This window comes from Gouania willdenowi, chromosome 15 (assembly GCF_900634775.1).
Source record: "Gouania willdenowi chromosome 15, fGouWil2.1, whole genome shotgun sequence".
Taxonomy (NCBI): domain Eukaryota; kingdom Metazoa; phylum Chordata; class Actinopteri; order Blenniiformes; family Gobiesocidae; genus Gouania; species Gouania willdenowi.
This window is the reverse complement of record NC_041058.1, coordinates 8,814,990-8,842,079: the sequence shown is the minus strand read 5'-3', so window position 1 is coordinate 8,842,079 and position 27,090 is coordinate 8,814,990. Positions and strand designations below refer to the sequence as shown.

At 36.7% G+C, this 27,090-nt stretch overlaps 1 protein-coding gene across 1 annotated transcript; it reads right to left on the bottom strand.

Annotated features, from left to right (window-relative positions):
- Positions 1–25,627, bottom strand: wapla (WAPL cohesin release factor a). The gene is made up of 20 exons (XM_028468026.1): positions 25,326–25,627; positions 22,978–23,391; positions 21,443–22,163; positions 20,481–20,785; positions 20,269–20,399; positions 18,546–18,641; positions 17,827–17,991; positions 16,198–16,334; positions 15,613–15,724; positions 14,020–14,250; positions 13,012–13,123; positions 12,778–12,875; positions 12,489–12,565; positions 9,301–9,476; positions 9,105–9,220; positions 8,745–9,005; positions 6,978–7,191; positions 4,261–4,349; positions 4,077–4,172; positions 1–2,531 (listed from the first exon to the last, which is right to left on the bottom strand). Exons 2-20 carry the CDS (start codon positions 23,363–23,365, stop codon positions 2,466–2,468), a joined length of 3,591 nt encoding a protein of 1,196 aa, XP_028323827.1. The 5' UTR covers positions 23,366–23,391; positions 25,326–25,627; the 3' UTR covers positions 1–2,465.
- Positions 25,628–27,090: the final 1,463 nt, after the last annotated feature.

Here is a 27,090-nt window from a genome sequence, read left to right as displayed (position 1 = left end):
TAAAAACATGTCTCTTTTTTTAATCTTTCCGCAGTTTTTCCATTTTTTCCAAACAACTCAGTAAATATTTGTATAAAATAAAAATATCAGCTTCATGAGGGAAAAAGTAGTCTAAGCATTTCAAATGTCCATTAACCTGTTTATGTACAAGATTATTTACAATTCTGTAAATCCATTTAGACCAACAAATTTGCAGAGGAATTGACAGTAAACACAGTGGAAAGTTATGTTCACCGCAGCAGCCCCACCAAACAGATCTAAGTGTTAATAAAGGTATGGCTGTCATTCAGAACAGTGATCATACAAGTGAGCTATACAATAAAGGCTTTTCAAAGGTTCTGTTGCATCACTAAAAGTTCAAATTAAACCAGTGAAGAAAGGAATACACACAGGGCTTTTCTTAATGGTTAATTGTCCAATGCAAACATGATGTAATGGTGAAAACGGAGATAAGTGTAATTGAACCATTGCAGAAGTGAGGCTTCAATTTAGCAACTTGTCACGTTTCTCAAATGCAATTGTAAAAATGGTTGGAATATGTTATATAGTGCAGCGCCAAAAGTATTAGAACATCTGTTGTTACAGATTTTTACAGCAAGAATTTCAACAATTTTGATGTAAAATAATGGAAATTATAGGCTTCTTTCTACCAAACGTACTTTTAAAAAAAATATGAAATCAGGCACTGATTTTGGACAACAAGGCCTTGGCTCATAGACTCTGCATAAATGTGTCCCAATGTCACATAAGCAATTACTACGAAGAGGTGTCCAAATAAAGAATCGATTCGATATCAGCAAAAAATTAAATAAAATGTGTTTTTAAAAAAAAATTACTCAATTGAAGAATATGCTTATGTTTACGTCAAACTAGTGGTTATTATGCACTTTAAATCTGTTTGTTGCTATAGTATCACTTGATCAAGCCTTTTCTAACCTTACACACTGCAAATAAATTATAAAAGTATGTATGATTGGTGCTGATATCATATTGGATCGACATTGGTATCGGCCAAAATGCCAGGCAGCAACATTGGTATCGTATGGGAAGTGAAAAAGTGGTATCAGGACACCCCTAGGATTTAGATTGCATTTTAGGTTTCTATGATTACGTCCGGTGGACTGAGATGAAAACAGAACTAATCTGCTTAATAAAGCTCATACACAGGACTAATCATAATATGATCATTAATTCTTCCCTTAAAAGCAGCCATTTATGAGGAAACAGTTTAAGGGAACACTAATGAGAATAAATAAGCGTTCAACCAAGTCCTATATGCAGCTAATAAACCTGTGAATGAAAATCATGTTTTTACTCTTACACAGAGGGAGAACGCCTTAAAATAAATAAAATTAAAAACCCTTACAAATTGTTAAGGAAGCACAAATATTCAGCTCTTTATCACGTTATACCGCTAAGTTTAAATGCAATCTGCAATTCCACACAGTTAAATTCATAAGAATTGTTTTTAAATTAACTAAATAAAAAAAATAAAAAAAAAAATAAAATGTGACCAGACTGGAAATAAAAGTTTAAAGATCATTTAAATTTCATGAAACCTGTAAATTCCAGGTGGCATAAATCATTAGAGGACATCTCATTAAAAATTAACACAACACACAATCCTGATTTCTTGAACAGTAAATGAACAACAGCTGGGTGGGTGTGGGGGGGGTGTAAATGCCCTTTAAATAAAAACCTAAAAACTAAAAAAGCACAAATATTACAAAATTAATGGGCAAAAGATTAAGAACGCAAAAACAAAAATCAACGGTTTTTCTCTACTGCACAAACGGGTTAAACTTGTGTGTACGTCGCTGCTAAGCGTGTGTGTGTGCGCGCATACAAAAATCATTCCATAGAGGTTTTACTTATAGAGGCATCATTCTAACATCCATGATTGCTTTTCATGCTGATCAATGATTCCATCCACAGTTTGGATGTGTGTTAGCAGACATGGAAATACAACGATCCATAAAATGTGAATCTAAGGTTCACGCTTCAGCTAAAAGACCCCGAAATTGAGCTCGACAGCACCCGGGGGCAACGCTCCCTGGTGGGCCGCTGCTGCTGTCAAGCGGTTCTGGGAAGAATCGCGAGTGAGAAAACTCACACGTCTGCTTGGTTTAACATTCCTAAGATCGTTGAAAAGTTGAAGGGGAAAGTCTCGCCTCGTCATGAATCCCCACCTGAGAACGAACGCGGATCTGGAATAAATCATGAAGGAATCTGCATGTGTGTTATCAAACAGGGGCTTTGGTTCAGGCTGCGCTCCAAAGAGAAGACGGTTCAAGACTTGAGTGAATGTTGAAGCCTTGTCTGAGTGATCAGGTGAGTCGAGGGAACACTGCTGAGACTTTGATACCCCACTTTGTTCCTCCTGGTTGGGGGGCGGGGCCAAACGCAGCAGGCTGAGCTTGTCTGATGTGCAGTTAGAAACAAGTTCACAAAGGTTTTGTTTGCTGCTAACAGTGTTCCAGGTAGTCGATGACCCGTGAGATGGACTTCTGTCCTGTGGTGCCCATTGCACACTGTGGAAACACAAACACAAGTGTGAGAGCTCTTACTCTGAACATTAATTATTTAACCATTTACTTATTTCATCTTTCTACCATTTTATTTGAACTAGATTTATATTTGAGGAAGTGAAGTATAGAATACAGTACTTTGTGTTTGTGTGATGGTTCTTTTATTTGAAAAAGAATAATTAAAAAAATACAAAAATATAATTATTTTTTATTTTGACTACTGTACTACTATATTTTTTAAAACAAAATGTATATTTGAGGAAGTGAAAGTTTAGAATACAGTTGTTTGAGATTGTGTGATGGTGTTTTAATTAAAAAAGAAAAATAATCTAGTCGATGACCCGTGAGATGGACTGTCCTGTGGTGCCCATCGCTCACAGTGGAAAGACAAACAAGCGTGAGAGCTCGTACTTTGAAGCCGAAGACGATTGGGATTTTTTAAGCTTTTGTTCAGATTCCAGAGAGGTGAAACAGATGGTCTCAGTTTAATGTTCTGACAGTAGACATCCCATTGAAAGATGCAGCACCACACTCATCTGCTTTTATTACAAATGAATCCCTTTATAGGCCAAACGGCAACTTTTTGATTGTGTGTAAAGAATTCATAATGAGTGATGCCAACATTGTCTATCCTATGTTAAGATTTCATTTATTCAGACAACTGTTTTCCAGGAAAATTTACCTGACATGTTTTGGCTGTCAACTGCCAGTCATCTTCAGAGGCATCTGCTAATCGCTTTGATGTTTCCTTGACTTTTGCATAGTAATTCCACCAACTTCTTTTTGAACAATATGTTATGGTTTCATTTATTCAAATAACCATTTTCCAGGACATTAACTTTGATATCCTTACTTGTTTTGACTGTCAACTGGCAGTCTTCTTCAGAGGCATCTGCTAATCACTTTCATATTTCCTTGACTTCCTCATAATGATTCCAGCAAGTTATTTTTGTATAATAAGTTACAGTTTAACTTATTCAGACAACTGTTTCTCAGGAAATTTACTTTGATCTCCTAACGTTTCGACTGTCAACTGCCAGACTTCTTCGAAGGTGTCTGCTGATCGGTTTCATGTTTCCTTAACTTCTGCGTGATAATTGAGTAACTGTTTTTAAGGAGAAGACAAAAATAACTTGCTGGTATTATTTTCTCTCCTACTTGGAACCTATTTAGTGGTTCAAAGATGCTTTAAGGCTCTTAAAGTTATAAAAGTGATTGTCAAGCTACTTTGAAATGTTAATAAAGCTTTTGGTATCAAGATTCACTTTTCACGTGCTTCTAATAGCTTTTACAAAACGAGGCTGATTGAACAAGCAGCCAATCACTGAAAAGGCTTGAGGGAAATATGAAATAATACACAATCCATCAAAGTAATTTGAACAGTTTGCTCAAATGCTGTGTAATAGGCTGCCAGTGTGTTTGTCAGACATCTGTGAGGCGTATTAATTGGATTTTTTTTTTTTTTTTATCTGTTTCACCCAGAGCAAAGAAGTGCATCTCTTGGGTGGGCAACAAAAGAAATGTGGTCATTCTGAGCGTCATACTCACAGTGAGGTTCATAAAACTCAGGAACTTCTTCAGCATCTCCGTCATGATGGAGAAATCCCCTTTAGGAAGACGCTGTCTCACAGTAGTCACATTTATCTGAGGGAGATAGGAGACGAGCGTGAGTATCTCAAAATTGAGGCAAACTCTCTTTTACAATAAACTCCTGTGTGTTTCATATCCTCACCTGGCTGCCCTGGCAGAGGCAGCCCAGTAGGAGCGCAGTGTAGGAGGCAACGATGCTGTCCTCCATATGTTTGCCTGCATGCTGCAGAGCTACAGGGAAGAAAATAAAACTCAGTTACTGACACATCGAATCATGTTCATGGCTGGGTTGTAGTCTGACACTTTCTGTAACTTAAGATGAATTCACTTGTAGTTTAACTTTAAACATTTCAACCGTAGAATTACATTTTATAGACCTTAGACCAAGCCAGTGGTTCCCAACCTCTTTTGGGTCGTGACCAGTCTTTAAAAAATAAATAAATATTTATACGACGTGACGTGATGCGCAAGCTCAGATATTTTTATACTCTCCTTTTTTTTTTTTTAACTAGATTTATATTTGAGGAAGTGAACGTTTAGAATACATTTGTTTGAGATTGTGTGATAGTGTTTTAATTTGAAAAAAAAAACTAAAATATATAAAATTTAAGTATTCAATTTTTATACTGTTTTTTTTAACTAGATTTATATTTGAGAAAGTGAACATTTAGAATACAGTTGTGTACAGTGTTTATAATGTGAAAAATAAATAATTTTAATCAGTAATTTTTTCAATCAATTACTAGACATTTCAGGTGATCCCATTTGAATTCCACACATGGGTTAGACCACGCATGGGGTCATGACCCCAAGATTGAAAAAGCCAGGAGTAAGCAAAGAGAAAAAAGAACAAAAAATACTTTAAAAATTTTAAATGTTGAGTACCGAACATTTTTAAGCTGCTGGAGGCAAAAATGTTTCATCTGATAAAGACAATGTAGGTTTCACAAATCAATAAATCCAAGATCATTTCCTCGAAAAAGAAGACTTGAAAGGTGGAAATTGTTGAATGTTCGCGCATTGCATTTTTTGAGCAAATGGTCTTCGATTTATTGACTTATTTATCTATGAGGGATACACTATATCTTTATTTGATGAAAAAAAAAATATCTTCTCAAAGCTAAAGAAACTCCTGGGTGTCCTTAAACATCTTCGAGAAATAATTGTAAGTGAATTAATATTAAACAGAAAATGAAGATATTGTAGGAGCACAAAACAACAATTGAGGCAAAAAAAAAAACTGTATCTGCTAACATGAAACAAGCTGGAAGTCCTGTGGATGAACGTTCAGATAAAATAAAAACTCTTTACGACTGCATGGGGGCGCGACTGCTCTCCAGGATGGAGGTAAACATTTTTTTTTCAAAGCAGGATTAAGAGAAAAAATTCAAGACATGATGTTCTCAGCCCTCGGAAACAAATCCCAGGCAAGACAAAAATAAATAAAGAAAGACCTGACAGTAGTTCACAAAAACAAGAGAAAGGATAACAACCCCTACAAGCATGAAGAGAAGGACCAGAACACAATACTTCAATGCAGGATGAAGCTGCGTTTGTGACAGTTCACATGAGTGATTCTGTGGACCAGTGTGTTGGTTTTAAAGCTGTTGATAGAAAAATCCAAATAAATGCAGGCTATAGAAGAGCATTGCAGTGCTGCTATCCTGCAGAATTAGAGAAAAATAAAAAACAACCTCATGCTAATGAGCTTTAAATCTTCAGGGTCATTGATTTCCCATCCATCATTAAGGTCAGGCATGTTTCTATCAGAGACTAATTTTCATGATTTAAAGCTAAAATATTTTTTTAACCTGAAACATTTCAAGTGATCTGAGAAAAACAAACAAAAAACAGAGTTCAAGTTCTGAAATGGAAAAAATAAATTAAAACTCAATCCGACCGTTTTTTTCCCCTCTCTCTCTCAGTATTTAAAGTCACGACCCTACAGAACACAGAAATGACTCACATTCATTTTTTGGACAAAAAGCACACATTTAAATGTGTGTTTTGAATTTAAATTAAAATGTGTGACAAATACATCTAACTCCACCTAAATCTCATTCAAAATCTCACGCTACACGTTATGGTGCAATTAGTAGGTTAAAAGTAATTAAAGATTTCACAAATAACATTTTGGGACAATATCACACATTACTATAATTTCATTGTATTTTTCCCATAAAATGAGTGGCTCAGGAACAAAAAAGTAATGAATGAAAGATCAAACGACGTAATCTTGTGTGATTTTACACAACCCTCCTGGATTCTGAAAGCCCATTTGAAGCATATAAACAATTGACACTAAATTACTCTGTTAACATTTAACACGTTTGTACTGCTTAGGAAACTTTGCAAAACTGTACCAGTCATTTAAATAGGGGGGAAGTGATTAAACAGAAACAAAAAGGAAATTGGTAACCCTAAGACAGAATATGGGAAACTTGGAAAATGGAAAATCAAATGCTTTACATACACAATTTCTTCCAACAAATACCCTCTGCACTTTTCTGTCAAACAGCCGGGAAGATGAGCCATAAACCTTTTAATAGTGATTCATTTGTTGACTACCTTGCTGATCCAAGTGAAAACATGTCAAATCTGCTTAAACGCGTGTTATTCATTATAAAAATGGTTAATATCTACTGTGAAACCCTGACATTACACAAACACTCCCAGGCACTAATACAGCTTTGTTTTTCAAACGTTGCCTCCTACGAGTTGAGAGGAAAAGAAATGTAATTAGATCATTACACAAAAATCATTGCTACACTATCAAGCACATTTACCTCGACTATGCTTGTGGCCAGAGCTATAAACAGACATCAAAACAACACTTCCATCACACACACATATACCTACCTTTATTTAAGTCTAGCTCTTGATCCTCCTCCTCCTCCTCCTCCTCTTTTTTCTCCGTTTGGTTGTCGTTGGGTTCGGCTGCCACCCACTGGATCTCTCCCGATGTCTCCTGCCACTCTCCACTTTTGTCCAGCGCTGGCTTTGGAGCCTCAGTGATGATGTTGTCCGTCTTCGCTTCGGCCAGGATGGCAGCACGCTCCCTCTCGAGGAAAAACTACAGCAAACGAAACATTTATATTAGAGGTCGACTGATATGGGATTTTCAAAGGTCGATGCAGATACCGATTTTTTTTTTCGATGGCCGATATCTAAAGCCGATTTTGGAAGCCGATAAACTTTTTTTTAAAGCACATTGATTATGAAAGACAATTGAAACACTTATGTAAATGTTTATATTATAAATTAAATTAAATACACCAATAGAACTCTTAACATTTACTGAACTTTAAATATACCAGTAGAAGTAAAGCATGACAACAATATACAATGTGCAAGTAGTTAGTTTAAACTATTCCAAGCTCCTTTTTTAACTTAAATTATCCAGTAATTAAGGTCAAAATATTTCAAAATATACAATAAAACAGTAACATGAAAGGTGGTTTGTAAGCCTATTGGCTTCTAACTCTCCCATGCACATGCTATTATTACTTTTGTTTTGTATAATCATACATCCGAATGGATGTTTTTTTATGTTCTTTCTTATTTCCTTTAATGGCCACTCTAAAGTGCTAAACATTTTTTTTTTTTAAAAATCAGCCAATGGCCGATCTTGAAAAAAGTCCATATATCGGCCCGATATATAGGTCGACCTCTAATTTATATAGAGATGTTACAAATAAGAACTGGATGAATCATAATTTTTTTGGCCTTTTATAATTTGGCAAAATAAGCAAGGAAATGGTTTTGTTGGATTCTGCTGCTGTAAACTAATAAAATTCATCTGAACTGACAATCCTGCATAGATGCATCATTATGATTAAATATCAAAGCTTGTAAAAATCTGAAAATTGAACTATGTGCTACTCATTAAACCAGTGATTCTCAACCTTTTCAGCCCACCACCCCGAAAATCAAGGTGCCAGAAACGAGGGACCACCACTGTACCTAAAGGTGGTTGAACACAGACATAAACATTGAAGAACATTGAAGTCATATGGAGACAGGACCATCTATAAGGGGGAATAAAGGGGAGAGCTTTTCTGCCGAAAAGTGGCAGAAATGGGGAGTGGGGGGTAATTTAATTTAAAAAGAAGGAACAATTAGTTTAAACTGGTTAATAATTGGGCATGACAAATCGTGAATGTGGTTGAAATGGCAAAAAACATAAGCCTGAAATATAGTGAAAAGATGTTAAAAGTGACAATAATGGGTCAACATATGGAACATTAGGTGAAAAAATTAGTGGAAGGAGTTTAAAAGTTCAGAAAATGTCTTGATAGTGGGGGAAAAAAATGTAGTAAATTGAAATTTGATGCAATTTTAGCAGAATTGGGGGTACTGTAACAAAAATGTATCAAAAGGCAATAAGGCAAGAAAAAAGTGATGCAAATAGGTTAAAATATGGCAAGTTTGGTGTATTTGCAGAAAAAAGGCAAAAAATACATTTTAAAAATTGGCTGAAATTGTTCAAAAAAACATTCTTAGTTTTTTGAGGGCATCTGGTGATGAGTGTCTTGAAATAATATGTTATAATTGTCACTTTTTAAATAACTTTCAATTTAATTAATCAACAAAAGTCACATAAACCCCAAAATGATGATACTCTACCTTGACGAGTGCTGCCAATGCACCAGAGGATTTGGACTCGTCAGTCCCGTCTCTCTCAGTCTCAACTGTGCTCGGTGGTGTTGACTCGACTGCCAGGTCAGATTGTGAGGGGTCCGACTGTGAGGGGTCCAACTGTGTGGCATCAGCCGGCTGCATCAGGCTGTCCTCCAAACAGGTGTCGTCACTAACGTACTCCATGTCCACCAGGTGGTGGCGGTTTCTGGAGCTGTACTCCACCAGGTTAATGAGTAGACCCAGACCCTGGTAAACATAGCACAAACATGGCCCTCATGAATTTAGATACATTGGCACAACTGTCAACAGCTGTACTATATGTTAAACAGTTCTGTTGTGGTTTACCAGCACTCGCACGTCAAAGCGCTGCTCCTGTGGGATGTAACGTGGAACCCGGAGGACGCAATTGAGAGCGGTCAATATTAGCTGATCCTGCTCTCCTGTCTTGGTGCTTCCCCACTCTGCAAACAAAAACAATGCAAAACACAAAATTAAAAAGATGTATACATTCAGTCATCCAAAGTGTAAAATACAGTAGTACCGTTGTCATGGGTGAGGTTGAGCAGCACTCCAATAACGGCTCTCATGCAGTCCTCCACGGCTTTGCCCACATTACTGAAGCTGCAGTGAGGCAGCGCTGCACTCGACAATGACACAGAGCTGTTGTTTAACGCTCTGCTGTATCGCTGGATCATATCCTCACAGTAACGCAAAGCCCTGGAGAGAGTTGATGAATGGTAGAGAAAAGGTGTGAGCACCCACATGAAAGAACATGTGGGATTTAAAAAGCGATTAAGTTGCATACAGTAGAGGAAAGCAATTGCTTATGAAAAAGACAATAAAGATTAACCTGGTGTGAGATAGGTTTTTACTGCTCCGGTTCAACGTCACTAGCACAATTCCCAACTATTAACCACCCTCCGGTCTTTATTCTGAGAAACCTTTACAGAATGTTCAAAATAAATACAATTAAAAATATTCATATTGTATTCATATTTAGATACCTGATTATAATTTCCAAAGTTTACATGTTCTCTTGCTATCCAGGTTCCTTTAAAACAGTTTTTCAACTTTGGAGTCATGACCCCATGGGCAGTTGACTGGAATTAAGATGGGGTCCCCTGAAATGTCTAGTAGTTGATCAAAAATTACTGTTTTAAACTACACTCAAAAGTTTGAGAACATTCCCCTGAAATGTCTAGTAGTTGATCAAAAATTACTGTTTTAAACTACACTCAAAAGTTTGAGAACACCACAGTTTTTTACTGAAAAACACTCACAGTTTTTTACTACACTCAAAAGTTTGAGAACATTCCCCTGAAATGTCTAGTAGTTGATCAAAAATTACTGTTTTAAACTACACTCAAAAGTTTGAGAACACCACAGTTTTTTACTGAAAAACACCACAGTTTTTTACTGAAAAACACCACAGTTTTTTACTGAAAAACACCACAGTTTTTTACTGAAAAACACCACAGTTTTTTACTGAAAAACACCACAGTTTTTTACTGAAAAATATTTAGTTGATTGTGTCATTGCACTCTGAAATGAAAACATAGAACAAACAAAAAGACAGTCAGCAACATCCCCCACCAGATTGGTTCTCATTTTAATTCACAACCTTTTCCTAAATGTCCTAAATCTAACTTGGATGTATAGTTAAAAAAATATTATCACATCAGAATATAAAATTACTAACTATCTTAAACATTTTCTAAGAAAAGCTGTCCCCTTTGAAGATACCTCAAACAGAGTAAAAAAAAAAAAAAAAAAACAGCACAAGGGCAAAAACTCCGGAAGAACGATTTGCACCCGTCTCATTTTTGAACTCCAAGGTATTGATACCCTGAAGTCACACACCGAATTTGGTTATCCTATCTTAAACAATTACTAAGACACGCTGTCCCCTTTGTAAAATACCTCGAACAGAGTTAAATAAATGGGACAAAGGCAATAACTCTGGAAAAAATTAATATAAAAATATCTGAGCTAGTGCATCTTGTCACTTTGTGCACTAAGCCTGGCTACTCGGTATTTGTTTCAGTAAAACAAACTAATTTTGAAGAAAAATTTTGCTGATTTCCCTGGGGTTGCCAATAAGTTGTGATATAAAAATGGAGTCACGACCTGTAAAAGGTTGGGAACCAATGCTCTAAAAGGATTCATGTTCGTTCGTATCGTAGTCTCTAAATTGGTTGAATTAAAGCGTGTGCCTGTAATCATCTGTCAGTAAGTATCAGTTAGTTTTATTTCAAGCACACAATGAAAAAGTGTACCATATGTACAACATAAGACAATAAACCAAAGAACATTGATTGTCAAACAGAAAATTCACCGCTGCTCGAAAAGGAGTGGGATGAAGTTTAACACTTATTAATTCCCAACCCCTCTTCCAAAGTTTTAACACAATAGCTTACTTCCTTTGGTTTTATGCACTTTCTTACATAACACAAGCACATATATCTTCATACATTTAAACAATATGTTAGCAAAAGAATTTCCAGCTAAACCTACTCATTTTCCTTCATTTTTATAAAGTTAATAAAGAATTTATTTTCCTAAATTGTTTTATATTCGGACATTCCTTGAACTGCTCATTTAAGCTGTTCCACAGTTTCACCCCTTGTACGGAAACACAAAAACCATTCTTCCTACTGTGTACAATTGGTATTATGAAATTTAGTTTTCCTCGCAACATATACCCTCCTTCCCTCTGAGCAAATAACTTTTGTACATTTTGAGATAAATCATTGCGCTATTCCCTATATGGAATTTGTACAGTCTGCAAATCCACCAGATCTTTAAATTTTAATAATTGGGACTCTACAAAAAAAATATTTGTATGTTCACTATAACCTGCCCCATGGATGATCCTGAAAGCTGTCTTCTGTAAAATGACGACTGGCTGAACTGTTGTTGTGGAGTTTGTTTCCCCACACTTCTGCACAATAAGTAAAACATGGCAAGACTAGTGAACAATAGAGCATATGTAGGGGCTTCTGATTTAAAATGTGCCTTGCTCTACTAATTATTGATATACTTCTTGAAATCTTGCTCCTAACGTGACTAATGTGAGATTTCCAGTTCACTTAATTATCAATTATGACTCCTAAAAAATGTATTTCATTGACGTTTTCAATATTCACTCCATCCAACTTAATTTCAATTATTTCAACCATTACCAAACACCGTGAATTTTATTTTCTTTACATTTAGTGATAATTTCTTTGCGTCAAACCATAATTTCATCTTCTCTATTTTCTTATTTATCTCCTGCACTAGCAACTGAAGATCACTGCCAACAAAAAATATTGGTGTCATCAGCAAACAACACTAATCTCAATACTTCTGAGACTCGGCATAAATCCTTAATGTAAAGAATAAACAATTTTGGGCCCAACACTGCCGCCTGTGGGACACCGCAAGAAATGTCCAGTCATTCAGAAAAGTAATCTCCCAGTTTCACAAACTGCTTTCGCTCAGTCAAATAACTTTTGATCCAGTTCTAATTACTTTGATTCATCTGGGATGGTTAAACTACCACCATCCTTATCAAGATTAGTAGGGTAGAAGGATAACTACATATGTTAATTATCAAGTTTTACTGATTTGCACAAGACACTCACTTTCCATGTATGAACTGTATTAGTAACTGTAATGTGTGATTATATTAGAGATGACCTAATTCAATGTAGGATCAGTTCATTTTGTGTGATCGTGGGTGCTCACCTAGCAGAGGAGATGATAAGTTCTGAGTCTTTGTATGCGATCAAGTAGCCCTGGTTTTCAGGATTCTGCACAGTCACCTGTTGACAGAAGATGAAAGAAACAGGGGGTGAATAGAGGAGAGAGACCACACTGAGAGGCTCAAAGAGTCAGTGAACTAAAAAAGACTCATGTGGTGATAAGTTGGTTCAATGACATCTTATGAAAGCCTTTCATCGTCTAACATGATGGATTAAGGACTACTTGTGACTTTCTAGAAAAAGAAACTAACACTTCACAGGACTGCACTTACACTTTCCAGCACCCGGAGACATCGCTCGGCTCCCCATAAAGATGCTACGAGGTTCTCCTTGTCGTCCTCTTGGCTGAGGTTTAATGCACACTCTTTCACTGTGACAAATCACAAACATAAACAGGTGACTACAATGTGGTTTTTCACCCTATTGAGTGTTGAGACAGTTTCTTGTTGTAAACAAACAAGCCAGATAAACTTCAAGCATTGCACGTGAGCAGTACTCCCACTGACCTTTATCTACAATATGGTCCAGCCCTCCGAGCAGCCGTAGTTCTTCTTTGAACCAATCTCCAGCTCTCTTGGAGGTCAGAGAAAGCAATGTCTCCATGGCGAGGTGACCAGTCTACAAAGAAGAAATATTGTATAAAACAGTGGTTCTCAAACTTTTTAACTCAAGTACCCCCCTTTCTCTTATTTGTGAATTCAAGTACCATTGTACTCAATGACAGAATTAATAATAACACATTTTCAAGTTTTGAACTTTAAATGTAAATAAATGGAATGAAACAGTATTTAGTGCCTCCTGAAAAGATTTATTTATATAGTTTTTATCATTTCCCGTCATCTCCCGCCTTCTGTGGGACCAAGACTGTTTAGTTTGTGTTCTAATCAAGATAATTTCTATTATCATTTTTAAATAAAAATACAAAAAATTGATACCCCCATATTTTTAATGCTTTCACTAATTAATTTTCCACTCTTGCTCTCTCTCCCTGTAGTGCCATTGCGTAAACCCCATTTTAGAAACTCTGGGTGAAAAAAACCATTGCATTGCATTTTTTATTTATCTCTGCAAAAAAGAAAAAGAAATTGGGTAAAATTACCAAAAAAACATTCTCTGCCCGGTTCTGTTGGAGATTTCTTCCAGTTAAAAGGGAAAGGGAGTTTTTTTTTTTGTTTTTCTCCCCACTGTTGCTGATGCATGTTCATGTGCATTGGTTGGGTTTTTACTTTTTTCTTAAGAATTTTACATTTTGATAGCGCTTTGAGATGACTAATGTTGTAATTTGCACTATATAAATAGGGTTTAATTGAATTTAATGTTTGCAATGCCAAAAGAACATTGGGAGCACAGAAGCTAGTTTGAACGTAAAGTGCCAAAACTTTTCAAAATCCATCAGCTTTTATTCAGACTTAAACACTCTCGTTACTAAACGACATTTGAATGGAACTCATACCTTAATTTTTTGTTCTCCTTCTCATCTTTGACCAATAAAAATAAGAGAATTGCAAACCCACCGTGATGTTTTCCAAGTCCAGGTGTTTGTTGTGCACTGTCTCACACAGCTTCCTGATCTTTTCCTTGACCTTTGCGACCTCCTTGGCAGTGAGCTGCTCCTGACCCCCAGAGCAGTCCTGGTCCATCTCTAGCAGTTTGATCATCAGCTCCAGGCACGCTCGGTCCAGGTCCATGTTTAGACGATCCCGGCTCAAAATATACATTAGTGAGGCAGTGCACAGAGCGAGGTTCTGAAAAAACAATACCACGCGTCATTGTAAGAATGTGGGCGAAAAAAGGTAGAGAAATTATTTAAAAAGACATTTTTAGACCAGACTTGACACATGTCAGGTGAAAGACATTCATAGTAGAAAACTGTTCATTTTGTAATGAAAGCAACTCTCATCGCACCTTTGGACTCGAACAGAATATCATACTCAGAAATATGGCATGAAAGGAAACCAGTCAGTCAGCTTGAATTACATCACATTAAGACCAATCAGTCATTGCACAGAAGTGGAAAATATACTTACAATTTAAAAAAGAAAAAGAAAAACAAGCTTAGACAAATTTGTGTTGAAAAATAATATTAAAAAATATGATTTCCAAAGTTATTTCATTCCCAAAAACATGGTCCTGTGATTCCAAAATGCCAAGAGTAAAAAAAGGTTATAATTTATCCTTAAAAACAGAACAGATAGCAGTCCATTCAACAATAAGACTTGTTTTTGTCATTATTGACTTTGTTAGAGAGCAGATGTTTTGCAATAAGTTCTGACACAGTTGCATTGTGTACACCTATTTAAAGTGTACTATTAAGAAGGATTCTGAGCTGAATTCCCCTCAACTTGGGCTGTCCCTTCGGTCGAATTAAAATCTGGCTCTACACTCTGTACTCTAGAGGTCGACTGATATGGGATTTTCAAAGGCCGATGCCGATCTGAAAAAAAAAGGAAATCTAAATATCTAAAGCTGATCTTGGAAGCTGATTTTAGAGGCCAATATACTTTTTTTTTTAAAAGCACATTGATTGTGAAAGACAATTGAAACACTGATATGATATAAATGTATACCAGTATATTAGAAATTAAATAAAATACACCAATAAAACTCTTAACATTTATTGAACTTTAAATATACCTGTACACAACCAAGTAAAACAAAAGGTACAGGACGGGTAAGTAGCAGTAAAGCACGACAGCAATATACAATGTGCAAATAGTTGGTTTAAACTAAATAGCTGTTTTAGGTATAACCACTCACTCCTTCCCTCTGTTCACAGCTACCACCATTATACCTAAGCTTTATACTTGTCACAATATGCACAACTACAACATCTCACTCACTTTAAAATAATCAACTCTTCCCCACCCTTTCCATTTCCTACCTCGAATCTCACCTCCTTGTTCCCTTCTACCTCACTTGGGTGTAACACCACCCTCTCTTTTTATATCCTCCCTATAATAAAGTGTTTCTTACGCTTCCTTAGGGAGGGCTGGTGATGGTCTAAAAAAAATTATAATTTTTTTGGGCCTATGGCCGATCTTGAAAAAATCCATATATTGGTCGACCTCTACTGTACTCTGTGGAAGATTTAAAATAGTTTTACTGACCGGGTGCTGTGGTGCATCGTTGAGCATTTTAAAAACCTGGGCAACCTTTCCTCTGGCCCGCAGGTGCATCCTAAAACTGGGCATGGCACACCTGGCGGCCAGGCTGATTACACTGGAACAATGAGACAGAAAAACAGCAATATGCATTGATCATGCTTTGGATAACATCCTTTTTTATTTACATTAACAAAACACACACACAGAGAACTCTAATATGTTTCTAAGTTGCATAAGGATGTAACATTCAAAAAGCCCTGGATGTCCAACATGTTTTTTTAGTTTAACAAGTTTAACATCTCTTATGATGTGTCATAGGAAAAATTGCTGTCATTTTTTACACTTATTTCTCATACAGATGGTGAAAAGAAAAAAGGTGAGGGATAGAAAAGAATGGAGAGAAGGGGATAGGGTGGCATCTAAAATCAAGTAAAATTACTTTGCCACATCAATGCTAATTTCTGTTGCAATAGTGACATTTTATGCTTTAAAACATGCTAAAAGAAACTGTTTTGCTAAAAAATGACAAATGACATTTAGCCTACTCGAGCAGTCCTTTGCAGCATGTCAAGGTTATTCAAAGCTTACCTAAGGCATCTTGTGTTGAGTGGCTGGCTGCTTTTCAGGCCCGTCTCCAGGTACTCAAAGTCATCCGTGAACTCTTGGTTCTCACCAAACTCCACCACGTCATTGAAGTGTTTCACGTGTTGCACCACTGTGTACAGCTGGAATAAGCAGATGTTTTAATGTTTAAATACAGCAAGATGTAGGAGTGAGTGCATAAGACCAGGTGATTAAAACTAATTAAAAAGATGCAGACAAGAATGAGGTCGCTTTTCTCCAAAGAATTTCCCACTAGTTAAAATGTCTAGGAATAATTGTGGTGGGCCTGCTTTGAGCCTCACACAGCACTAGTGTGTGGCGACTGCTGTCTTATGCTGGATCTACTTTTTCTACCTTGGAGAACAGGTTGTTCTGTGACAGAAATGTCCATCTATAGGTTGCAGTAGCTGCAGGAGTGATAAATAAACCAACAGTAGTGACAAAACCAGCAAAGCAGCTGTAAAAAAAAATATATATTGAGTGGTGAGCATGATATATGATGATTCATTATTGTTCAATTCAAAATGGTAAACACATTTTAGTTTAGGGGCCAAATACAAACCAGTTGACTAAGGTGAGTTGCAGATTTTCGACAAGGAAAAAAGCCAATTTAACATTATTGTGCGCTAGTTTTCACCTCCACATATAAATGATATATACAGTATGTAAGGCATCAACGATGTCCAAGCAACAAATGACAGAAATCAGTCCCTGCCGGATTTTTACTTTGCCTTAATTTTCTGACCAATATTTTTCATTTTTAAAGAAATCACGTGGGATTGTTTGTAAGAAATTGCAAGATTTTCACAAATTTTGAGTTCTTCCACAATTTGAGATTAAAAATGACTGCTGTCATGTAATAAAAGCAGAGATCACTGCATTTATTTGGAGGGGTAGAGATATCCTAAAATGAATTATGTTTCATCTCTCGTCCCTTGGCATGTTAATGTAGAACTATAAAGATATACAAATATTTAAAACATTACTGCAGTTAATACAAATACTTATGGGAAATGCAAATTCAAATTATTAGAGGTGTGACGCTATACTCAGCTCAAGAGACGGGACACAATATTGGGTTCACGAGAATGAAACGAGACGAGATTTTAAAAAAACTACAATGGCAAAATATATGACTGGGCCAACAGACTTGCACAAGCATTTTTAAATGTTTTATTATAACTCTTTACATGCATGATGTAAGCAAGAGCTTTTAATAAACTTCTTCCACAAATTGAAACTAAAATTTATAAAAATGAAAATAAAATAAATAAGATTATATATACTCTTTTTTTCCGTCTCATGCTTTAGGTTCTGGCAGGCTAGATGTAACAAAGGCGCATTACTGCCCCAACAGGTCACAAATAGAAGTGTGGATAGCTCACAAAAAAAATTAAAATTAAAAGAAATAAAAAAGTAAATAAATCTTGAAAGACAGATTTTTAACGGGACGAGAAATGTCGTCGGGGTTTAATCTCGCAACAAATTATTATTCATGCTTTTCCTTTCATTTTTATGTTCTCCCGTGGGCCACATTGGATGCTCTGAAGGGCCAGTTTTGGCCCCCGGGCCTCTAGTTTGACATATGTGCATGAGACAGAACTACTGACTCACCTCTTTGTCTTCTTTCCTGCATTTGAGGGCAGTGACAATATCCTGGTTGAGTCGTGTGGGCATGGTTTCTGCCTTAATGACTTTGGGTGGAGGCGGGGGGGCTTTGAACAGACCATCATCATTATGAGAGTTGCTGTCTTTGCTGCTGCTGCTTGATAAAATAGCCTAAGGAAGAAAAAGTTTGTTTAATGAAATGACCACATGATTTAGACGTGTCAAACACTTCGTTGAACACAACTCGTTACTGTTAGTAAGTGTTGGTAACAGATGTCAAATGAGTTAGTGAAGAGTAGAGAACAACTTTTAAATCTTGAGCCCTGCTCTAAACTTTGATTAGCTTCATATCTTCTCACAAAAACATCAATAAAAGTGATTTAAAACATAGTATATTCAACACAAAATATACAAATAAATCCGGGTCAACTTGCCTGGAAAAATATTACCATGTGAGCACTTGGAGCAATTATTGTTACAATGTTGACTACTGGGAGACCAGTACACACTATAACAGACAGTAGACACTTGTCAAACAGAAAATTCTATCAACAAACAGAGCTAGCTATTCGCATTTGTTTTACATAATAGCCTATTATGGAGTTTTCCATCTTGGAAACGTTTGTTTATTATGTTTATTCTGTGCTCAATTATGACAAAACCATGCTCATGCACGGCACAAAACAATTGCTGTCCATATCCCTTATGTAATCAAATTATCTTACCGGAGCCGTCTGAGATCGAGAAAGTGAAGGCACGGGCATCTCTTTAGGCTCAGGTTGGTTCCAGTGGCGAGCATTGTACACAGCTTTAGCGGGAGACTGAAACAAAGCCACAGGTTAAGCCTCATGATTTCTGAAATATGATAAGCATCAAAACAGTTTAAAGATCATTTTGTTTCATGTTACTGTCAAAACTGTATTTTGGCCAATCATCAACTCACTGTTGTCACAGATCAACCCATTAAAGTATGCATCCTCATTTGATTAATAAACTAAGACAACTGAAATCACTAGATTTCCAGAAAAAATTTCCTACAGTAACACTGTGCAAGTTAGGGATACATAACAAAGCTTGTTGAGATGTAGAAATAAGCACAAAGAATGAGGACAACAGAGCAAACTGGAAATAACCCAAAGCTACTGCAAACAAGATAATAACAAATGGAGTAAAAGAGGCTCTTGCACTAAACACCAAATTTTAAAAAGCAGAACTAAATTACACTATAAAGACAAGCCTGACCAAGGACAATGTCAAACTTTCCATCATAATGGAGGCCGTGATTAGATAAACAGCGCTGAATGCACATCTTATGCAATCTGGCTGAAACTGCTCAGTCTGTCCTTAATATCAACAGAACCTGAAGTGGTAATTGTACAGTAACCATGAGACACAGAAATATTTCAATAAATGTAGGCTGCAGTTTGGAATCTTTCATGTGTATTACTTTCACCAATGATCTAGACCTCTAGCTCCTCAGTTTATCTTCATCTGTTCTAGTTCAACACCAGCAGCAGAGTCTGTTATGTAACTTTCATTTAAACATTATTAAACTAAATTATAGCAGGTGTGTGTTAAAATCCAGGTCCCAATGCATTATCAACAAATCTGAGTAGCTAACACAAACAAAGAGATGGAATCCAGCTCATTTTAGAGCATAAATTTAAATGTTAATCAACAGACCCATCACAGGTAATTAAAAAGGATGTAACGATATCATATTATTTTAGTATTGTCACAAATAAATTAGGACTTAAAAAAAAAAAAATGACATAGTGTGTAACATTAAGTGCCAGGAATGTTGAGGATAAACACACTTAATGTAATTGAACACAAACATAATGCGTAAATATTTCAATCATATTTACTCAGTCCCTCCAGGATTTTGCGGCCATTGTGTGATTGTTGTGGACTAAAATGCCTGATTTTGCTGGAGGTTTGCAATAACTTTGCATTAACTGCTCAAAAAACCCTTTGCCTTTGAATTATTTCATTGCAATAAAGAGCTCAGATTCATAATAACTTAACAAGATATGGAAAATTCCCATCACATTGAAAGTTTTTAAAACAAAAAACACTAAAATAAATAAATTGAACTTTTCCTTTAACAATCTCCTCAATCCATGGTGCTTGGTGGTATCTCTGGTATCCGTAGAGTCATAGTGGCTGCTGTGATACACTCTTCACTCAGTCAGATTGGTCAAAATAGCGGAAATGTTGCGTTGATTAGCTCAATTTACAATATTAGTTGGGATTGCAACATAAACTGAGCTGCCACCTCTTCCTACACTGGCAGGAGTAATCATTCTCATTTGATACCATCACATGCCATGGCATTATTGCAAGAATTTTCAAACCGAGATACCACGTCATTTAGAATACCATAAACTCCCTCTGAGTGACAGCAGCCAAAGAAAGGCACAGAATATCTGAAACACAATCCAATACCTTCTTAGGTCCACTGAAAATCTTCTTCAGTCCACTGCATGTGTCCTTGGATTTGTCTCCAGATTTCCCTGAGCGACCTTTCTGCACATCAGTGCCACCGGGGCTGGGGTCATCAGAGAAATCAAAAGCATCTGTAAAAACAGACAGGAAAAAAAGAGTTACATTTTAGGAAGCCTATGTATTTAAAACTATGTGACTAAAGGTTTGCTTACCTGTGCTGCTGCTAGCCTGACTGTCCTGTGAGTCACTGGTGTGAGGACTGTCCACACTGGAACTGAGAGCAGCTAAGGCAGCAGCCGTCTTCTTGGCCTTCTTTGCTTTAGCCTCACAGCTCTCATCATCACTGTCACTCTCGCTCAGGTCATCAAAGCCAAAGTATTTAATCTTATAACTGCTCTTGTGTCCTTCAGAGCCCTCCTCGCTTTCTTGGTCCCCTTCTTCCTCGAAGCCAAAAAACTCCAGCTTAGATTCCGTCTTGCTCTTTGTCTTTTTGGTTTTTGTTTGAGTGGGGCGGAACCTAAATATGAAATAGAAAATCAAAGTAATGTCGAGTTTTACAATAAAATAAAAAAATACAATCAGCTGGACAAGAACGAAAGCTGTACTCCTTGAACAGAGCAACAAAGAAAATATTTTAATTCATTAAAGTTTGGCCCAATTGGTAAAACCTGATTCAGAAATACTTTATTTATAACAGGTGGAAATCGCTTTGTCACAGAGGCTCGAGAAATATTACAAATGAAAAGAAGAAAATAATAATAATAATAATAATATAAATATTAAAATCTAAATAGAAATATACAGGAAGGGGTCAGGTTAAAGTAACATGGAAATAAAAGCCCAAATTTGCAGCACTGAACAGTGTGAAACTACACAAACTAAGCAATTGTTTCTCCAGAACATCTAACAGACTTCAAATTAAAAACATTCAGTACGGAACAAGTAAAACTGGCCATGTCATGAATTTAACAAATCAATCTGGGTGTAGACAGTAAAAAGTTGCTATTTCACTCTGGCCAAACAAACAAACCACAGCCAAGGCAGTGTTTAATTAGATCTGGAAGATAAATAACTTTTAGTGACCGAATCATTGGAAAAAAGTAACCTTAAATGTAATATTTATTCATGTCATTAAATAGGACATTGAATGCAGGCTAGTAATTAAGTGACTAACCTGGAAGGTTTGGGTGCGGGCACATCAGACTTCTTCTTCATTTTTCCTGCTTCTCCGACATCGGATGGTATAACTGGGGACACAAGTTCATCCATACTTCGCTCCATAGAGTCTTGGATGGTTACGTTGCACACCGACTGACAGGACGGGTGCAGGACTGTGTAGTCCCTCACCCTCCCGCCGCCCCCCCTGCCTGCAGACTTCGCTGCTGGTTTAGCTGCTGGTTTAGCAATGGTGGCAGGAGCAACAGTTACAGGAACCACATTGTTGGGTTTATCTTGAGAACTTGTTTGCTCTGTGGACTTGTTGTTGCCGTTATTTTCAAAAGATTCTGACGACTGCAAATTGTACCGCGTAGGTCTCTGGTATTTCTTGCAGTTTGAGGGCCGCAAGGTAAACGGGGAAGGGGGGATGTTTTCCACTGGTGCAGGTGGCGTCTCAGTGGCGGGCTCTGATCCTTCATTTTTAAAATCTAGCAGCTGATCATCATAGCCAGAAGAGGCTTGGGGGTCCCTGCTACCACTGGGGGCATCAGTAAATAGTAACGCTGAACTGTCTACACTTGAGGTTGGGACGAATCTCTGGGACAGGGAGAAAGTCTGATCTTTGTAGGAGGACGCTGTGTTTGAAGAAGGGAGCCCGTGTGAACGATTCTGGTTAGGGTCCAATACAGCTTTATACCATAGTTGATTATTTTCAACAGCAGTCTCTGCTTGCTTGACTATTGGGGAAATAAGAAGAAAAAAAAAACAATAGTGAATTCATATTTGGACATCCAATGTAAATAATGCAGGAAAGTGTTTTTTAAGAGAACAAGACATGATTAAGTACTGATGACCAGGGTTGGGATCAATTATATTTTTCCATTACAATTTCGTCATTAATTATCCATGTTCAATTGCAACTCAATTATGATTACAGTGGCCAACATTTTTTCCAATTACAATGATATTTTCCCCTGAAATTCAATTGCAATGACGTTCTCGATGACTAAAGTAGAATTACAATTAATCACAATTAGCCCATAAAAAATTACATTCCTCTCGTGTTATGATAACGGGTCGGTTTGACCCATGTCTTAAATCAGCTGTAAAATACACTAAAAAATATAGTCTATCATCTAATTGCTTACCTTGTTAGGCTTCCTAATCAATGAAAATATTGGTATTAATATTTTTTGTGTGGGCGTCTGAGCCTTTTTTCTCTCAGTATACCTTCAGATTTCACAAAAATGGTAAAATGATCCAAAAGAGAACTGACAGGTAAACTTGATTGAAACATGTTTTAACAATTGTTAACTATGTATGTGCAAGCAATAAAACTGTAACATGGTTCCCCAGGTTTGCATTTAAATAAATGTAGTTTTTATAGAATTTCCATACCAATTACCATTGCAAAGCCAACTACCTGAACTCAATTACAATTATGATTATGTTTACAACGGCAACATATATTTCCAATTACAACTATCATTACATCATAATTATATTTATCAAATATAATTATAATTCACCCCAACCCTGCTGATGGCTTACTTGTAAATGTGACAGTTGAACTTGTGCTGCTCAGTGCTGGTGTCACCGCTGTGGCGACACTGCTGTCTGCCACAGGAGTGGGCGTGGCCACAATCCGCTCTCCAACCTTTGTCGAGGGCACGCTGTAAGACGTTACAGTTTGGGACTCGTCATCACTGTCAAATCCAAATGGGTCGTCCTCGATGTCACTGTCGTCAAGCTTGGGCCTCTTGGTGGCGTCTGAGACGTCAGCGTTCAGTAACGGTCTCTTGCCTCCCAACTGAGCCTTGTATGTGGTCTCTCCCCATTTGGTCGACAGGGAGGGCTTTTTATTGGAAAAGACTTCTTCAAACTTTGAATTAGCCTCGCCTCCTTTGCGGTTGTAGGTCTTACCGAATCTGGATGTCATATTGACTGATGTATGTTACATATTCCCTATGAACAGAGAGAAGAACCACTGTTAAAATTGCATTTGCCATAAGGAACTTTAAAAAAATAAATAAAACTGCATGATTGTAAACTAAATCACATAAGTCTCACTGTAGTTTAGTCTTCATTTCTTGCTGTTGTCCCATAGTTGAAAATAAAAATCATCATCATCATGAAAAAGTTTGACAAGAAAAACATGGCTTCTGCTACAATTACATATACGCACCATTTGATTTGGTGCTTGTCTTTAACTTATCTCAAAAAGATAATACAAAGAATTAAGAATCAAGCAATTAGTGCCTAATGAAGTCACCAGTGAGTAATTTAATGTGGACACAAAAGTAAATAATCTTGTTAAACCAGTGACTCCTAAAAACAAATCTTTGCATCTTCCTTCCACCTCAAGCAGAGGCCCAAAGTCATTAGGAGACAGTCTTTCCAATAATACATCATGGCAACATTGAGCAACATCTTATAATTTCTCCTTTTAATTCCAAGTCCCATTCCATCCTTATGTAACATCAACTCTTATACCTATATAATACATTGCGCATTAGGGGTGAAAATCTTTATGTAACCACAAGATTACAATTATAGGGACTGTGATTCGATGATGATCAATTCAAGAAGCATCAACGTATAGCGATCAACAGTAGCCACTTCTGATTAATTCTGATTTAAAAAAAAAAAAAAAAAAGACACAGGAACACCAAAATCAGTAGCATCCTTGCTTGTAATGTTTACAATAAAAATATTTAAAAAAAAAAAAAAAGGTTGGTTATACATTATACAGAGGTTATTAAGCATGGTGTTTTTAAAATAACCATTCCTTCTACGCTATTTACCATTTAAATAAATGAATATTGAAAATGTATGCATCGATTATTGATTACTGTCAGATCGATGATGCAAAGTTTATTTCTAATGATACAGAAACTTATCAATAGCCTAGGGAACTATGGGTAAGTTTTCCACGTTTTCCGGACCTTTTCTACATAAGCGTAATGCGCCTGTATTTTTTCATGGCCGAGTGGTCTAAGGCACCGCAGTCCAGGATCCTTCCTTCCGCTAACGTGGGTTCAAATCCTACTTCTGTCGTATATATTTTTTTCATTTTAACATAATTAACAGGCAAATTCCACCTTTAAAAATACATATACATAAAAAACATTTTAGGGTATTTCCTGGGTTAGGGCTAAATTAAAAGAGTTAGCGGGGTAGCTAAAAATAAATATGAGCTAAAATAAAAATGACGGAACTTTAAGTCACGTGGTGCACCGATCACGTTGAATAACTTTAATTACTGGTGAACAAACGATCATAGGTTTGTTTTTTGTTTTTTGTTTTTTGTTTTTTGGGGGGGGGGGGGTCCGAGTAAATAATGTAAGTCACCAATGGTGTGTTTACTAAATGTATGAGTAAATAATTATCAGAACCTTCGCATACCCAGATATTTGCAGTACAGAAACCTTGGTTCAAACCATAGTGAACCACATCATCGCAGTATAATATCGTAGTTCAGTGCTGGCACTTTGACAAAGTTAGAGCTCGTTAATGTGTAGGAGTTATAGACAAATTGCTGATGTAGCCGAGGAAGTGCAGGATTTTAGGATTCCGTCAAAACGTCATTAAATAAACGTGTTGCGAATTAATTCCTCCTATATAGAGCTCTTGAACAAGATACTGTCGAATTTTGAGCTTGTTGGCTTTTCACAGACTTACTCTAGTTAGTAAAGTTAACTAAGTACGAAGTTAGCAACTAGCTGTTAGCTTTAGCACAGTTAGCAATGCTAGCCATCTGTTTTACCTCTCGCGTCTGACTGCGTTTGGTTTTATGAATGTTGTGGTTTATACATAACTCTGTGGATAAATGTGTGATTAAAAGCATGCAGTTGGATATTTAAATAGTTGAAAGTGTAACTAAACGCAAACACAGTTACCTTTCGACTCCTGCGACGAGCTAACCGTCCGGTTGTTATCAAACCAGCCGGCAAGGCCTGATCTCCCTCTCAAATCAAGCGGGTAAAGTCCGTCCAGCTCCACAGAAACACCATTAGAAAGCCATCTTTAACCCGAATACGTCCCCGGAGTATTGCTTGTCTCCAAATATACCCGTCTCAAACGGAACTATAGCTAACTCAGTCAACAAACGGCAAATAACACGGAGTTTTAGCTAAGAGTACCGCTGCTGACGGCCATTACAGTATCCCCTCCCTCCGCGACGTTTGGCGAGACCACCACGTACAGCACAACCAAGAAGGGGCTGACCAATCAGCAACGGGGACAGTATCACATAGTTTGGGACTATACAAATAAACCACATTCTGATTGGTTAGAAAAGAAGGAACTCTAAACGAAAGGGGGCGCGCGAGGACCGCAATGGTCGGAAGCGATTTAAAAACACAGCAACGAAGGTTTTATTTTGTCGGAAAATCTAAATACATTTAAAAAAAATATGAATACAACAAAAGTATTGGCACTCAAGTGCAAACACACGCATGCACGAATGACAAAAAAGTATTACCCAATGCTTAATATGTATCTGGCATTAGAGCATCAGTTCTTACACCACTGGTAAACCCACAATGATCAGAAGTGTGTTATAATAAGTTATTACCATGATAGCGAGGGATTATTCATCCAATGGTCTGTGTGGCCAGTCATTGACAAAAAGACTCAAAATCAGACTTTATTAGTCCCAGAATTAAGAAACAAACCTGCTTATCCATGTAGCCCAGTGGTTCCCAAACATCTGCACACTTAAAAAAAAAAAAAAAACATTGTAATGTAACACAGTGAAATTTGCCAATGAATTTTACCTATCCTGTTGAGTAATAATGTAATAATAATAATTTAAAAAAGAATATTAATGTGTGAGCACACAATAAATTATTCAGCCAGCCTACTGGTATGTTTAGTGAGAAATAATCTCCTTTTTGGAAAAATAAATTTACCAAAAATGTGTTTTTTGAACATATACCAGTACTATAACATATTCATCACTTTTTTTTTTTTTTTGATGAGATTGTTTTTCTGTCACCACTAAAGGGTAGTCTTACAGAGGCCAATGTGTAATTTGTGGCAATGCATTGAGGCTCCTGACGGCTGGTCTATTTATATTCCAGTTTCCAATGTTGTCACCCTGTTTTTAATGTTTATTCACGTACTCCCTATGACAATTTGCGTACCCCTGGGGATACCAGTACTCCACTTTGTGAACCGAAGATGTAGCCTATATGTATGTGCCTTAATGTTAAGAGCTACCATACTTTACTGGAATTAAGGAACCAAATTTCCTCCTTTACTTCACACAAACCTGTTCTTTTCCGAATCAGTGAATCATACATACAGCATGTCTGTCAGTCTGTTATTCACATGTATTTGGAACGGTGATATAAAGGCCCAGAGGTGGAATTGTAATATGTCTATATGTCCTGTTTTTCAGTTCAGGTCTTAGCTTTTTGGTTTTTTTTCATCATGACTTCATCTAAAGGCAAAATATGAATATATCATGAGTCTGGTCTGTAGTTAGTGTTGTCATTTTGGAATAAATGAAACATGTTCTGCGCCATTGCCAATAAAAACAAAATATATATTTGAAACTTAAACTTGCAGCATAACATACAACAGTGTAACTGTAACATTTGGACAAAACCATAAGGTGGCAGCAGCACTGTCTGTCTTATAAGTAGTTCTATTTAGGAT